Below are 13,315 nucleotides of genomic sequence, written 5' to 3'. Positions count from 1 at the left end.
TCAGTTTCTGCATTCCTGCATTTGCTCAATACGGTGTTGATTGTATCTTAGCTACGTGAAACTAACTAACTGATACACCATTTACACATATGCCACATGGCAATCTTGTCCTAGTAAATTTATTTTTACTGAGATTCCACCACACTGGGTTTGAAAGTTTAAAGTAATTGCAAGTTATAAACCGTCTCTGTCAAATCATTTTCCAATTCCTCGTTAGCGAGGTTACTGAATTGCAGGGAGGCTGGAATTCTCACAAACCGTGAGCCAGGCCCTCCCATAACACTAAATTAAATCATCAGAATGTTGAGGGGGGGAAAAAAAAAAGTACATTTCAGAAGCGCATGCCTGCAAGTTAGCCTTCCAGCGGTTTCAAAGAATCTGGCATGGTAAAACACTACAGTAACTGGGGGATATATTTTGGCTTCCATTGTAGACTATGATTGACACATTGTTTCTACATCTTCACTGCTGCATGTGTTCTTGAATATAATACATAAATATTCAATTTTATTTATTTACAGATCAGTTACACAACAGCGGAGAGGGTAAGAAAACAATCAACTGAATAATGAAATGTAATGCTGGAACGAGAGGTGATGGAGATCCCTGTTCAAATAAGCTAACAATCCACAAAGAGATGGTCTGATGGTCTTCGTTTTAAAGCCGTTATGTCACCAACTGGGGTCTTGGCATATTTACTAAGACACCAAACAGTGACACTGCTGCTGGATGTCTGTGGGTCATGGGGGCAGGGAAAGGTGGGATTTACTTACCTGAGCCTGTTCCTTGCAGGTGCCAGTTACTCTTACTTTCATTCTTCTTCAGCTCCTGGCGCTTCAGCTGCCAGGAACCAACGTCAGCACTGTACTCTCATGCATGCGCGAGTGTACAACATCGTGGTTCATCTAGAATCCAGCGAGATCTTCCATAGAAAGCTTTATTTCTCTATAGCCATCACCTTTTGTTCAATCGGAGGAACAATACGGAGACAAAGTAGACCCTACTTAGTCTCAGTATATCTTTTGACTTGGTTGTAATTTCAGTGAAACACAGTTAATTTGAGTATTTCATAAAGTCTTTATGAAATACTAATTTTTAATATGGGGGTTACAGAGCCGATATAATGAAGTGATTAGGGGACTAATAAAAATAGCACGGTTCACATTTTACAAACAGACAGACACAGGGAGGTCTGGCGCTTCAATAGATTCAATTTCCAGTATTTTTTTAAACTTTTGATTAGTGTTCTTTTAAAGAAACACTTCAACCACCATTGCCACTATAGATCGCTGTATTTGTGTTGCCAGGAGTGCCCTGTACCCCCTCATAGTATGTAGTCAAACCTGCTCTCCGGCAGAGTGAGGGTATCTACCGTCTGGACATCCTTCTTCCCATAGCTGCAGAGTTCCAACCCGATATCCTGTAGAGCTAGTATAACTATTGGAAAGGATTTGCACTTTTGAAGTGGCACTTCGGATACAGCTGAAGTGCCGAAGTAGTCGAAATCGGATACGCGACGGCACGAACACCGATGAACTTTATCTTCTCCAGACTTCAACACTTCGCCTGAAATCGAAGTGCGTTCGACAATTCTAACGCCACTTTAACTTTGAGTATTTGCGCGAATGGCCCCTGTTCGTGCATTCGAACGGAACTTGGTAATCAAACTATTGGAAATAGACCGGCCGCACAGCCAAATTCTCTGCAACTGTTTTAGGCATGAAAATGTGCGTGCGGTCAATGTGACTTCCACAAAACATTTGAACCTCTGCTCTGATCTGGGTGATTTTTGGATATGTTGTTTGCCCAGAGCTATCCAGGGATGTATAATTTATGGGGATATGTTTTTGTTTTGGGGTGTTTCTGGACTTTGGGTAAAAATTTATATAGGTTATTCCATTAGCTGGCTTAATTATATCACAGGCAGAGGGGAGGGATTGTTGACTGTATGTGGGAGTGTTACTGTACCAATTATTGTTCCTATTGGTTTGTGTCCCTTTTGTCCCAGTTTACCATCAGGTCTAGGGGGTGTGCCTCTGGCCTGAAAATGTGTATAAAAGAAATGCCTTTGTGCTCATTAAACCAGATCTTCTTACCCTCAAATCGCAGCCTCGTCTCGCGTTGTAGGGAACAGCTATACCTCCTATATCACTGCTAGCTCTTGAAAGAGCTCTCCCTTCAGCTATACAGCTATACTAGCTCTTCAGGATATCGGGTTGGAAGAAGGACGTCCAGACGGTAGATACCCTCACTCTATAGGGGTAACCGTCACACTATACAAAATAACAGTGCGCCACAGTCACCAATATTTACCCGCTTCGTATAGAATATCTCAAATTAGAGAGAAAACAGAAAAAAATATTAGTAAAAATTATATACAATCTATTGAAAATAAAAGTTGAAATAAATATATTGAATATTGGCACAAAACAGAAGTGTGCAATTAACAATATGAAGCCTGTGTAGGCTTTAAACCCTTATGGCTAGCAGTTTACTTTTCACAGCACAGAATTCATAATACACAAAACCAAAGAGTGCAGGTTAAATCAAGTAAAGGGTAGTATAAGGTGCTCCAAATGACTGCTTAAAAAAGCAGCTGACACCAACCTTCTTTTCACAGCACAGAATTAAAGTGCAAATGTAAAAAGTGCATAAATCGTTCTAGAAAAGTGTTTTGAAGACTGACTATACCTAATCTCAGGGTTCTTCTCAAGAGGGCTCAACGCGTTTCGTCACGTTTTCATTGTATAGCTAAGCTAATGTGTAACTGAATGCAATTGCTATTTCGCCTCACATCTGAAAAATAAAAGCAAATTGTGGTCGAAATCATACGCATAACCTTTTTCCTAAATATTTATAGGAAAAGTAATACATCCGGAGATGGTTTTAATGCTTCAACATAAAAAAAAAAAAATTTAATCGTACACTAGAAAGGGATACACTAAGCACCAAAGGCACTACATCTTCATGTAGTGGTTTGGGTGCATAGAATGCAGTCCTTTTTCCAGTATAAAACATTTCTGAGAAGCAGTACTTCTTACATTTGTTAGTGAATACACCTCCAGTGGCTGTCAGACAGTCAACCACAATAATTTACACAGTGCCAACACTGTACAAAAAGACCCAAGACCCCAGATGGTGACTGCACTGCTTTCATTCAGGTGGCCATGCACGGGAGGCAGAGTAAGGTAGTTTAAAACTTACCTGAACCTGCCACTCACGGCCGCTCCCATCTTCTTCCTTGAGGTCCTCTGTAGCTCCTGGCTCTTCATCTTTCAGGATTCCATGTCAGCACTGTACTCTCTCTCTGCATGTGTGCGAGTACAACACTGATGTCTATGGAGGATCCGGTTAGACCACGGGAGTCTTCATATGAAGAACCTTATTCCCCTAAACCATAACTAGTTAGGGCTGAGGGATTGACAGAAGGTAGTTTTGTCTTTTACGGAGCTTTCCAAGCATAAAAAAAATACATAAGACAAAGTAGTTCCTACTTTGCCTTGTGATATCTTTTAACGGTGTTGGAATTTCACTGTAATTTCAACACAGTATTTATGAGCATTTCATAAAATTATTATCTTTTTGAAATGCTCAATTAGAAGGTGGGGGAAAGCCGCTTTTCTATGTGAAAGTACTATAATTGGCTCAGATAAACACTTCTGATGATGTCAATCAAGCAGGCTGTGCAGGGCAGAGCCAACAGCAGCAGACTGCAAAATAAATTATTATTTTTCTATATTTAGGGGGGAAAGAGGGGCTAGATCCTCTTTTTAACACTAAAGGGTGAGGAATACAAGTTTGTGTTCCTGACCCTATAGTGTTCCTTTAAACAAACTTTGACAATGAAAAATAAAATTCTAATTTATACATAATATACTGCAATTTATAGAGAAAAGCTAATTAATTATTTATCTGTACCATGACCATTCTGGCTACAAGCACTCCATCAAGCACATAAAGGTCCATTAAGCTTCTTAGACACATGCCGTTATCTAAACTAATAAAACAGATACATTAGTGTGATGTAGAGTGGGTCCACGAAGAGTGCTAACTCTTATTAACCAGGCACGAATGTGCAATGTAGTGACATGCTTAGATTAATAACGACATTCATTCGGCAGACTCAAAGATTATATGCATTCCTACAACTCATGCCTTGAGCTGAACTTTTACCTACAGGTATAAATACAAGAATGTCACAGCAGCCACCAAAACAAACATGAGGTTTGCAATATTTTTTTTTTTCACTTGCACGACTTTTTTTTTTTTACCAACGATATGAATGTCTTTAAGAGGAAATATATTACTTTATAACCCGTTTAACTCATCTTAAAAATAAATTATGCTTTTATTCTTTACAACTAATGTACAGTACACATCTGTCCCATGTAAAATGCGACAGTCTGTCTGAATTTGGGAACTGACCAAAATTTGTATTCAGTAAAACCACCAAAAGAAAAACTACAGCTGCTGAAGGGTGTGTAACAGAACACGCAAGCGCAAAGGTTTTATAGCAGGTTAATACAGCAGTGAGTCCCAACCAACATCAGCAGTCCACGGCTTATGCACTTCGCAATGAGGATACTTGCAAAACTTAGAGCTGTATGGAATGTCTTAAAAACTGGGCTGATAAGCACTATTTCAGAGAACTCTGCTAATAAACCAAATGCTACTTTAAAAAAAAAAAAAACATAATCCATGCACTCTGATTTAAATGCCTCCACTAAAGACACACCCCATACTTCCTGGTTTGTTTGTATGTGTACGAGTAGGTAATATGGAACATTTTTATGTAGTAGACAAGACCTGCTTGACAAAACCGGTTAAGCTTACAAGTTGAAATGTTGACATTTTCACTAAATGGAAAAAGACAAGTAGCCATGGAATGATTTGTCTTGTGGAGTTTTTTTCCCATTCGTGTTTCTATAAAGAATTGGACCAAGACAGGGGGTGTGAGTGGGAGCGTGGCCAGTGGCGGTCTCTTCTGGGAAATTGTCGGTGACTTCCTAAGAACAATTTAGGCAACTAAAATGTAATTTATAACAAGAACAATGCATCTTATTTGCACAAACTAATTTGTAAACACATTTATTGTAGTTTAACCACTTATGGGTATCAAAAACAACTTTAGCTTGATGAAGCAGTTTTGGTGTATAGATCATGACCCTGCATTCTCGCTGCTCAATTTTTTGTTGTTTAGGAGTTAAAATCTATTTTATTTGTTTATGCAGCCCTAGCCACACCTAACCTGTGATTTACAGTGTGTATGTAAGAAGAAAAAAAAAATAGATTTCACTTTCAAATCAGAGGTTAACTAAATTTATTAGTTTTTATATCCTGCTCTGTAAATTAAAATTAACTGAAACACAGGAGGAGCATAGTCTAGAAGGCCATTAACACAGCATGAGATAAGAAATTCTAAATTGCACAGACTGTGCAATACAGGAAGTTTAAACATTAGATGACTCTTTACGGGAAGTGTTTAGGAAGGCTGTGCAAGTAAAATGCAGATAGGTGTGACTATGGCTGTATAAAATATATATATATATATATATATATATATATTTTTTTTTTTTTAAGTGATTAAAGTCCTAAATAACAGCATTGAGCAGTGCGACTGCAGGGACATTATATATACACACCACAAACAGTTTAACTACTCTGACAATGCTTTGGTGCCTATAGTGTCCCTTGAAGAACCACATGCCTGTCTATGCTGTCATGCAGTGCAAGGCTTTAAAGCCCAGTGATGACATAAATAGTCACGCAGTACAGGTACCAACAGGGGTTAAATTCCTGGGGGTCCCCTCTGTCAGCTGGGGACACAGATAGTGGCCCCAGACAGACAGCTAAGCTATGAACAGTGCTCAAAGTGAGCGCTATTTATAACTCTTTAAATACTGCAGTTGTTCCATCACTGTCCTCTCAGTCTGCAGAGTTAAAAAAGGAGACCCCCAAGTATCTTCCGGTAGCTCTGCTCATAGCTCACAAAACCCCTTTAACTGTTGCGGTAGCGTGATTGCACTGCCGCAGTAACTTTAAAAATTAGTATGCCAGAAAGACCCCCAGGGGGAGGGAGGTCTTCCTATTGTGTAATGCATACATTTCCAAAAGGTATCAAAAGAAAGCCCTATTTCTCCATTAAAAATGATATATAATATGTATGCATGCACTTAAACAGAAAGGGGGAAATACATGGCAAAAATGTGTTGCATCTCAAAAAGCAGTTATCCTTTAGGGGTTAAAGACACATTCATGTGAGTATTATTGTGGTGGAGCTCTACTATAGACTCAGACACACCAACAATATAGAGCTCCTAGAATAAGCTAGATGCACATCATCCAGTAGAAAGCTTGATAATAACAAGCCCGTTTATTTTATAATAATTTTTGGATTAGTTTAAGAATGAAGTCTTCATCTGGTATCAAATATTACAATTCTAACACGCAGCAAGAATCAGTATTTAGGTTTAAAAAATAAAATCAAGGTTTAAATCAAGTCTTATTGATAATGATGTAAATCAGGTCCACTCTGATCAATATATACATTTTTAAACCATTTGTAATTTTTGCTATGGATAAATAAACAGGAAAATTAGATCTATTGGAAGCTACACAAGAAAAACATTACCATTCCATAGAATAAAAGAAAATCAACATTATTTCATTGGGTGTATAAATGTCAAATGGTTACAGACAGGAACCAACAAAAAAAATAAAATAAAATAAAAAATATTATATCACTCAGTCTCTTTGAAGTCTGTTTGACTGTATTCACAAGTGCAGTTTAAATGTTTCATTAGGCAAGAAAAATATGAACAGACTTACCAGCAAAAGTATCAGTGGAAACCAAGATTCATCGGCCTTTAGATGTTCCATACTAGTAAACCCTAAAAGCCTACTTTGTAAGGTTTTTTTTCTGGTCGCTTTTAATCCTACTCTGAGGCAATATTGAAACTTGCCTTCCAAAATGCTGAATGTACAAAGGTCCCCCAGCATTATTTGGACAAAGTTAACGTTAACTCAAAGTAAGCAAAGAAAAAAAAAAAAAAAAAGCAGAAGCAAAAAACAAAAACATTATGAACCACTATAGAACAAACAGGTTTAAATAATTAGAACTTGTATATAGGGTGCTCAATAGGATCTGGGAGGCAAGCATGATAAAGTACCGGTAGTTTTGAAATTTAAATTCAAACATAAGTGATAACCCCTAATCATGCTGAAAATGGCATATGAACAATCTATGTAGAATCTTTTATGGAATGGAAGACAAGGTAAATTGAGCACAATGTTCTACCATGTAGAAAAAGCTTGCAGAACATTTATATTATTAAATATACAGGCAGTCTTATTTAAGTTATACAGAAATGCATAGCAAATAGTCCGCTTAAGTCCTTATTGATCAGTTTCATGGTTTTTACTTTATGATAATTAAAAATGCTAATATTTCCTAAAATACAGTTAACAGTTCTACATCTTCTATAACAATTAACATTACTCACACATTTATACAAACAAGGGATGGATGGAATATGAGACAGTGAGAAACACACAACAACAGGAAATCTGCTGTTTATTTAGTGTTAAATAAAGCCTGGAAAGCAATACATTTGCAACCCCATTCCCCCCCAAAAAAAAAAACAAAAAACATACTATTGGAAATCCAGCTCATTATTTGTGGCACAAACTGCAATCTAGAACAGTCAATATATGTGTAACTGTGGGCAACTATCAATGGCTAATGCAGTGGTTTTTAACCTTCGTATAGGTCACGAAACTGTAATGTGACACTTTCAGTGTGCCCCCGAATATCTATTAGTAGACATCCACCAGGAGCAACAGGTGTGAAAAAGGGCCACATGTAGTTCCACAGGCCTGCCATCAGGACATTAAAAAGACCCATATTTAAAAAAGCCAGGGCTGGAAAGATAAACCGGACCAGAGCAGCAAGTCAATAACCCCAGAGCTGGGCACAAGACGGCTGTGGACCTGCTGTGGTCAGCTTCCCACTAGACCTCAGAGAGATCACGCTCCTCCTCAGAAAATATATTAAAACAGAAGAATAGCTAAAAAGTGTGTGTATAGATAGCTATAGATATCTTATAGATAAGCTTTCTCCGCTTGGTCTCAACCAAGGTTCTGTTCTAGATTAGCATATTTTAGAACCACTAGCTGTAACCTCCATCAGTAAACAAATACACATGATCATGTCACTTGTGAAACATTCACTCCTACTCATCAAGTTCCTACTTCCCTTTTACACGGCCTCTCACAACCTTCTTCCCTTTTAAAAATGTAACTCAAGTTCAATCCATTTACAATGCTTTTGCCGCTTTGATTTAATATTTTGGACAAGCTTTTCAAATTATTTAATATTAAAAAAACAAATTCTAAATATTAAATAATTTGAAGAGTTTATTCACAAGAACATTAAACCAAGGAATAAATCTACAGTCCCTGCACAAACACCTCTTGCTCAAGTCTAGACTTACTTTCTGCTTCATTCATCTCAGGTTCAACTTCCATATCTCTGCTCACTTTCCACCACAACGTGAAACTCCAGCCATTACCTGACTTATAGATCTCACAATTACCTTCATCCTCTATTCATTCTTCTGCTTCTCCCCTCCTTCTCCAAAACCCCATTACCACCAATTTTTACTCTCCCATAATGGTTACAGAAAACTAGAAAAAGGCGTCACCTTGTCACCCCACCTCCACTTTCTATTTAATTCTACTCTGAATTTCCTATTTTGCCAGATATTTGTAATAGATCCAGGGAACACACTGATGTATCCATTTTTTCTGCCCCACTTCATCTATATTATAGGCTTGTTTTTCGCGGGTCTCGTTTTGGCAATTTATTACATTTTTATATGGTTATTGCAAAGCAACTCTGAATACGTATGTTTGTACTACAATGAAGTAAACATAAATACAAAATAATAGAATATAAGTCACTCACATTAACTATACTTCCATCATAGGATTCCCAGGGGATTTAATGGGAGCTGCTTGTGCACAGAATGGGAGTCAGTGACAGCTGTTGCATATATGGCTCTCGTTCAGATACATGGAAAATCGTGAGGAATGCATTGAAATTGGGGTAGAGCTGTACACATGCACTAAAGCCCCCTACGATGAGAAGACAGTACTATTAAATAGGCAAGTGGAGTTGGGGGAGGTATGGAGGTATGAAGAAAACTTTCTTCTACTATTGTTGTTCACCTGTACTAAAATACGGATGAACTACAGTTGGCATGCTACTGCATGCTACTAAGATTGCGCCTAAACCAAACACCTGGCATAGGAGCAGTACAATGACAAACATCTTCGTTAAACTTCAAAACTAGACTAACAGAACAATCTGAATAGTGACAGAAGGGTAAGCAAATACATTGTTTAAGTCAATCGAGATAAGGACTTCTGACTAAAGTACACTGGAAAGTCCATTTTTAGAATACTAGAAGCACAATTTATCTTGACTAAAGGGGTTCTCTAGTGCCAGGGAAACAAACCCGTTTTCCTGGCACTGTAGAATCCTGGAGTGCCCCCCTCCCTCCCGCACCCCATCCTATGTTGCTGAAGAGGTTAAAACCCCAGTCACTTACCTAAATCCAGCGCCGATGTCCCTCTGTGCTGGGTCAGGCTCCACCCACGCTCCTTCCCCACCTTGGAGACCTAATGCGCATGCATGGAAATGACTGCTCTTGCATTAGGATCTCCCCATAGGAAATTATTATAGGAAAACAAGATAATTATTCAATGCTTTCCTATGGGGATTCCGGCGACGCTGGAGGTCCAGTGTCGTTTAGACAACTAAAATGTGTGTAGGTTAATATTGTATTTCACATGGGTAAATGACACTCAGTGACGGCGTTCCATCACAACCACCTCAACACCGATGGAGGAGGTGGTGGATGAAGTGTCCAGTAGCAAACTATGGAATGTGTGGGCCCCTTCACCAGGAGGAATGTGGGATGATTATTTAGCTACAGTTACAGATAAACAATGAGGGGTGGTAAACTGGGTTCCAGCTCTGGGAGGTAGATGTCCACAACAGGTCTCAGACTCAAAAGGATATAGTCTTTTGTACCCCCTTTGGGTGTTGAGATGAGTTTGGGCAATTTCTCTCAGGTCCCCTCTTTTCTGCTCCCTCGCATCCCCCCTACTTTTTTAGTTCTACTTCTTTTGTTGATTCATGGGTGGCTGCAGTTTTAAACTGGGATAAGTTGTAGCGGAGCTCCAATACTCCGGGTGAGTATCTCCGCCAAACAGCACTCCTAATCTCGCAAAGTCTTGAGTGAATATAGCAGACTCATCCAAATAACAATTTACATCTGTAACGGAACCGCTGGCACCCCGACCGGGTACCTTCTGCTGACTGATGCTCCTAGTGCTTTCCGAGGACTCCAAGCACTCTGCCTGACACCATAACCACTGCAGACCCCACGAACCGCCGCAGCTTGGTTGGGGTCTCGCCATCTCCACCCACTCTGGACCCAAGACCAGGGTCCAGCTTGCAGTAGGTTGACCTCTCCGAATTCCAGAGAGCAGGAACAGGAACAAGCTCTTAGCAGACCTTAGTGATTATACCCTGGGGAGTATAGTGATTATAGCAATCCCCAGAGTGTAGTTCTCCAATGCCCCAAACATGTCTTGAAACTTCATGAAGGTACAAGATGATCTGAACTTTTAATGACCATACCCTGGCTTTTATGCAAGTCCCCATGCAAGGGGACATCCCACAGGGTGGGACATAGTACAACCAATTATTTACAGGCAAACCGTAAAACACACCCAGCACAAACATACAATGCCTCCCCTCTGCCTGTGATATAATTACTGAACACAATGGGTTAATGTAATTTATCACAGGCAGGAAAAATACACTTTTTAAACATATACTGTAACTTAAAAAATATGCATCATATTCACATACACAGAATCAGCATACTTTAAATATAAACATAACCAAAAATCATACAAATCCATCCAGTACATAAAAAGTTAGACGGCAAGCACATTTTCCTGCCCAAAACAGTTCCATAGATTTGGGCTGTGCGGCCGGTCAATTTTATGCAGAAAAACGACTAAGTCCCATTCGAACGTGTGTTCGAATCTTCGAACGTGTGTTCGAATCTTCGAACGTGTGTTCGAATCTTCGAACGTGTGTTCGAATCTTCGAACGTGTGTTCGAATCTTCGAACGTGTGTTCGAATCTTCGAACGTGTGTTCGAATCTTCGAACGTGTGTTCGAATCTTCGAACGTGTGTTCGAATCTTCGAACGTGTGTTCGAATCTTCGAACGTGTGTTCGAATCTTCGAACGTGTGTTCGAATCTTCGAACGTGTGTTCGAATCTTCGAACGTGTGTTCGAATCTTCGAACGTGTGTTCGAATCTTCGAACGTGTGTTCGAATCTTCGAACGTGACTTCGTCTCTGCAGCTGAAAGTGTAGGAGAAGGTAAGGGTCAGCGGTGTTCGGTAAAATGTGTAGCCGATTTCAGTTCCATGAGTTTGGCTACACATACCGCTGACCTCGTTCGAATGAACAAAGATGGCCACCGCCGCGTGTTCATTTGCCCGAACTTCGGCCACCTAGCGGTCGGCAATTAACCTGCAGTAACCTCACAGCCTGGGAGGTAAATTGCCTGCACACTTCCACTTCTGGGTGGTCCGCCTGTGTGGTACTTGGTTCAGTAAGCCCCATTTACTGAACCAAGTGAAAAATAGCAGGAACAAAATATTTTAACTAAGTCTGGGGACACCGTCTTAAAGGGGCATTGTCACACAAAGTCTCAATATGTCCCCAGATGGTTCTTAAAGGGCCAGCATGGTCCAATAGAAGTCCATAAGCCTCAATGCAGTTCTTAAAGGGCCAGCAGCAGCACAATATAAATTCATTAGCCCAAATAATGTTTTTAACCCCTTAAGGACCAAACTTCTGGAATAAAAGGGAATCATGACATGTCACACATGTCATGTGTCCTCAAGGGGTTAAAGGGCCAAATCTCCCAGGGGCCATAGTCATGCAGAAGGAGGCTGGCAATCATGCTCATCCAACAGCCAGGGGGAAAGGGCAGCTTGTCACCTAAAAATCCAGTGACAAAAGGCGTTTCGTCACAACATCCAAACATCACCCTTCATCAGACTTGATGAAGGATTCTTTAGTGGGGATTTGCACATATATTTATATCAATACCTCCAGCATCGGGTCGGTAACTAAAACAATAGTAATCCCACATGTGTGTCTGGGACATGATCAGACTAACAGACGCATGACACGAAAAACAACGAAAACATTAAAAAATACAATATTAACCTACACACACACGGTATCCCCAAATATCACATCCCCAAGTCCCCATTCTGGTGAAATAGTGCCCTTATCCCTTTGTTCATAGCAGAAACCAGATGATTTGACAGACCACGGCTGAGAGTCAATCCAAGAAAACAGTTCCACAGACTTTCACGGAGTAGCATTCTAGCTGTTTTATGGGGTCGCTGGCTCGCTTTCAGGGTGCGACTGCAGAGGAGGGCAGGGGGAGAGGAAAGAAGCCATAGGCATGTAGTTAATCTCTTTTATGTATAGTTTATGGTGTTTCTTCAGATGAGGCAAATACACTGCCTCACTACCATTATTATGTAGTTTCTATGAGTTTCCTCAAAGATATATTGGCCATTAGGGAGGGGGGTGGAGGGCACAGAGGACAACTTTTAGAAGTCTTAATGGAAGTTAGTAACCATCAGGAATTGCCGCCAACACTAGATTATTATTGGACTTGTTATAATGCAAGTTAATTACATTTATTTGTTTTGTTGACATAAGCCAATGGACCAGTTCACAAATGTGTTTCCTGGTTTCCTGTTTATAGAAAATAGCATTTGTCTAATGGAAACATTTTAAATTGTGTTCAAAAGGATGCTGCAAAATTGTCATGTCTATAAGACTTTATGGTGACAGCTTAAAAAGCCTTGTTATCTTTCCATCAATGATTGTACTCTTGAACTAGATTTTCACAAAGAGAAATGTCATCAAATTTCAGCGAAACAATTTTACAGCAGAATGACTTGCATTAGAGGAAAACAAGATAATGCACATTCCATGGTAGCTTAGCTGAATAGAATGTTTTTGGCATTTGCAAATTAATCAATCACATTTAATCAAACGGAGGATGTTATTTTCCAGATGACATACTTAATGGCCATTCTCATGAGCCAAATGTCGTCAGCAGCTGTTAACATGCCATTTCAATAAAAATTTATAAAAAAAATAAATAAAAAAAATACGGATGTTCTGGTAAATATTATGA

At 39.5% G+C, this 13,315-nt stretch overlaps 1 protein-coding gene across 6 annotated transcripts in view; it reads right to left on the bottom strand.

Moving 5' to 3' along the window:
• Positions 1-13,315, bottom strand: part of ATP11C (ATPase phospholipid transporting 11C) — a 131,039-nt gene that overhangs the window by 99,397 nt on the left and 18,327 nt on the right. For 5 of the 6 annotated variants that reach the window (XM_063431991.1, XM_063431986.1, XM_063431987.1 and 2 more), the window contains exon 1: positions 6,829-6,891. The exons of the other annotated variant lie outside the window; for it this stretch is intronic. In XM_063431991.1, the coding sequence (XP_063288061.1) occupies positions 6,829-6,879 (51 nt within the window). In that variant the 5' untranslated portion in view covers positions 6,880-6,891. Of the gene's footprint in view, positions 1-6,828; positions 6,892-13,315 lie in introns of those variants that run through there. 6 annotated transcript variants of the gene reach the window in all.

The sequence above is a fragment of the Pelobates fuscus genome, chromosome 9 (genome assembly GCF_036172605.1).
Source record: "Pelobates fuscus isolate aPelFus1 chromosome 9, aPelFus1.pri, whole genome shotgun sequence".
NCBI classification, from domain to species: Eukaryota; Metazoa; Chordata; class Amphibia; order Anura; family Pelobatidae; genus Pelobates; species Pelobates fuscus.
This window is presented reverse-complemented; position numbering and strand designations above follow the sequence as displayed.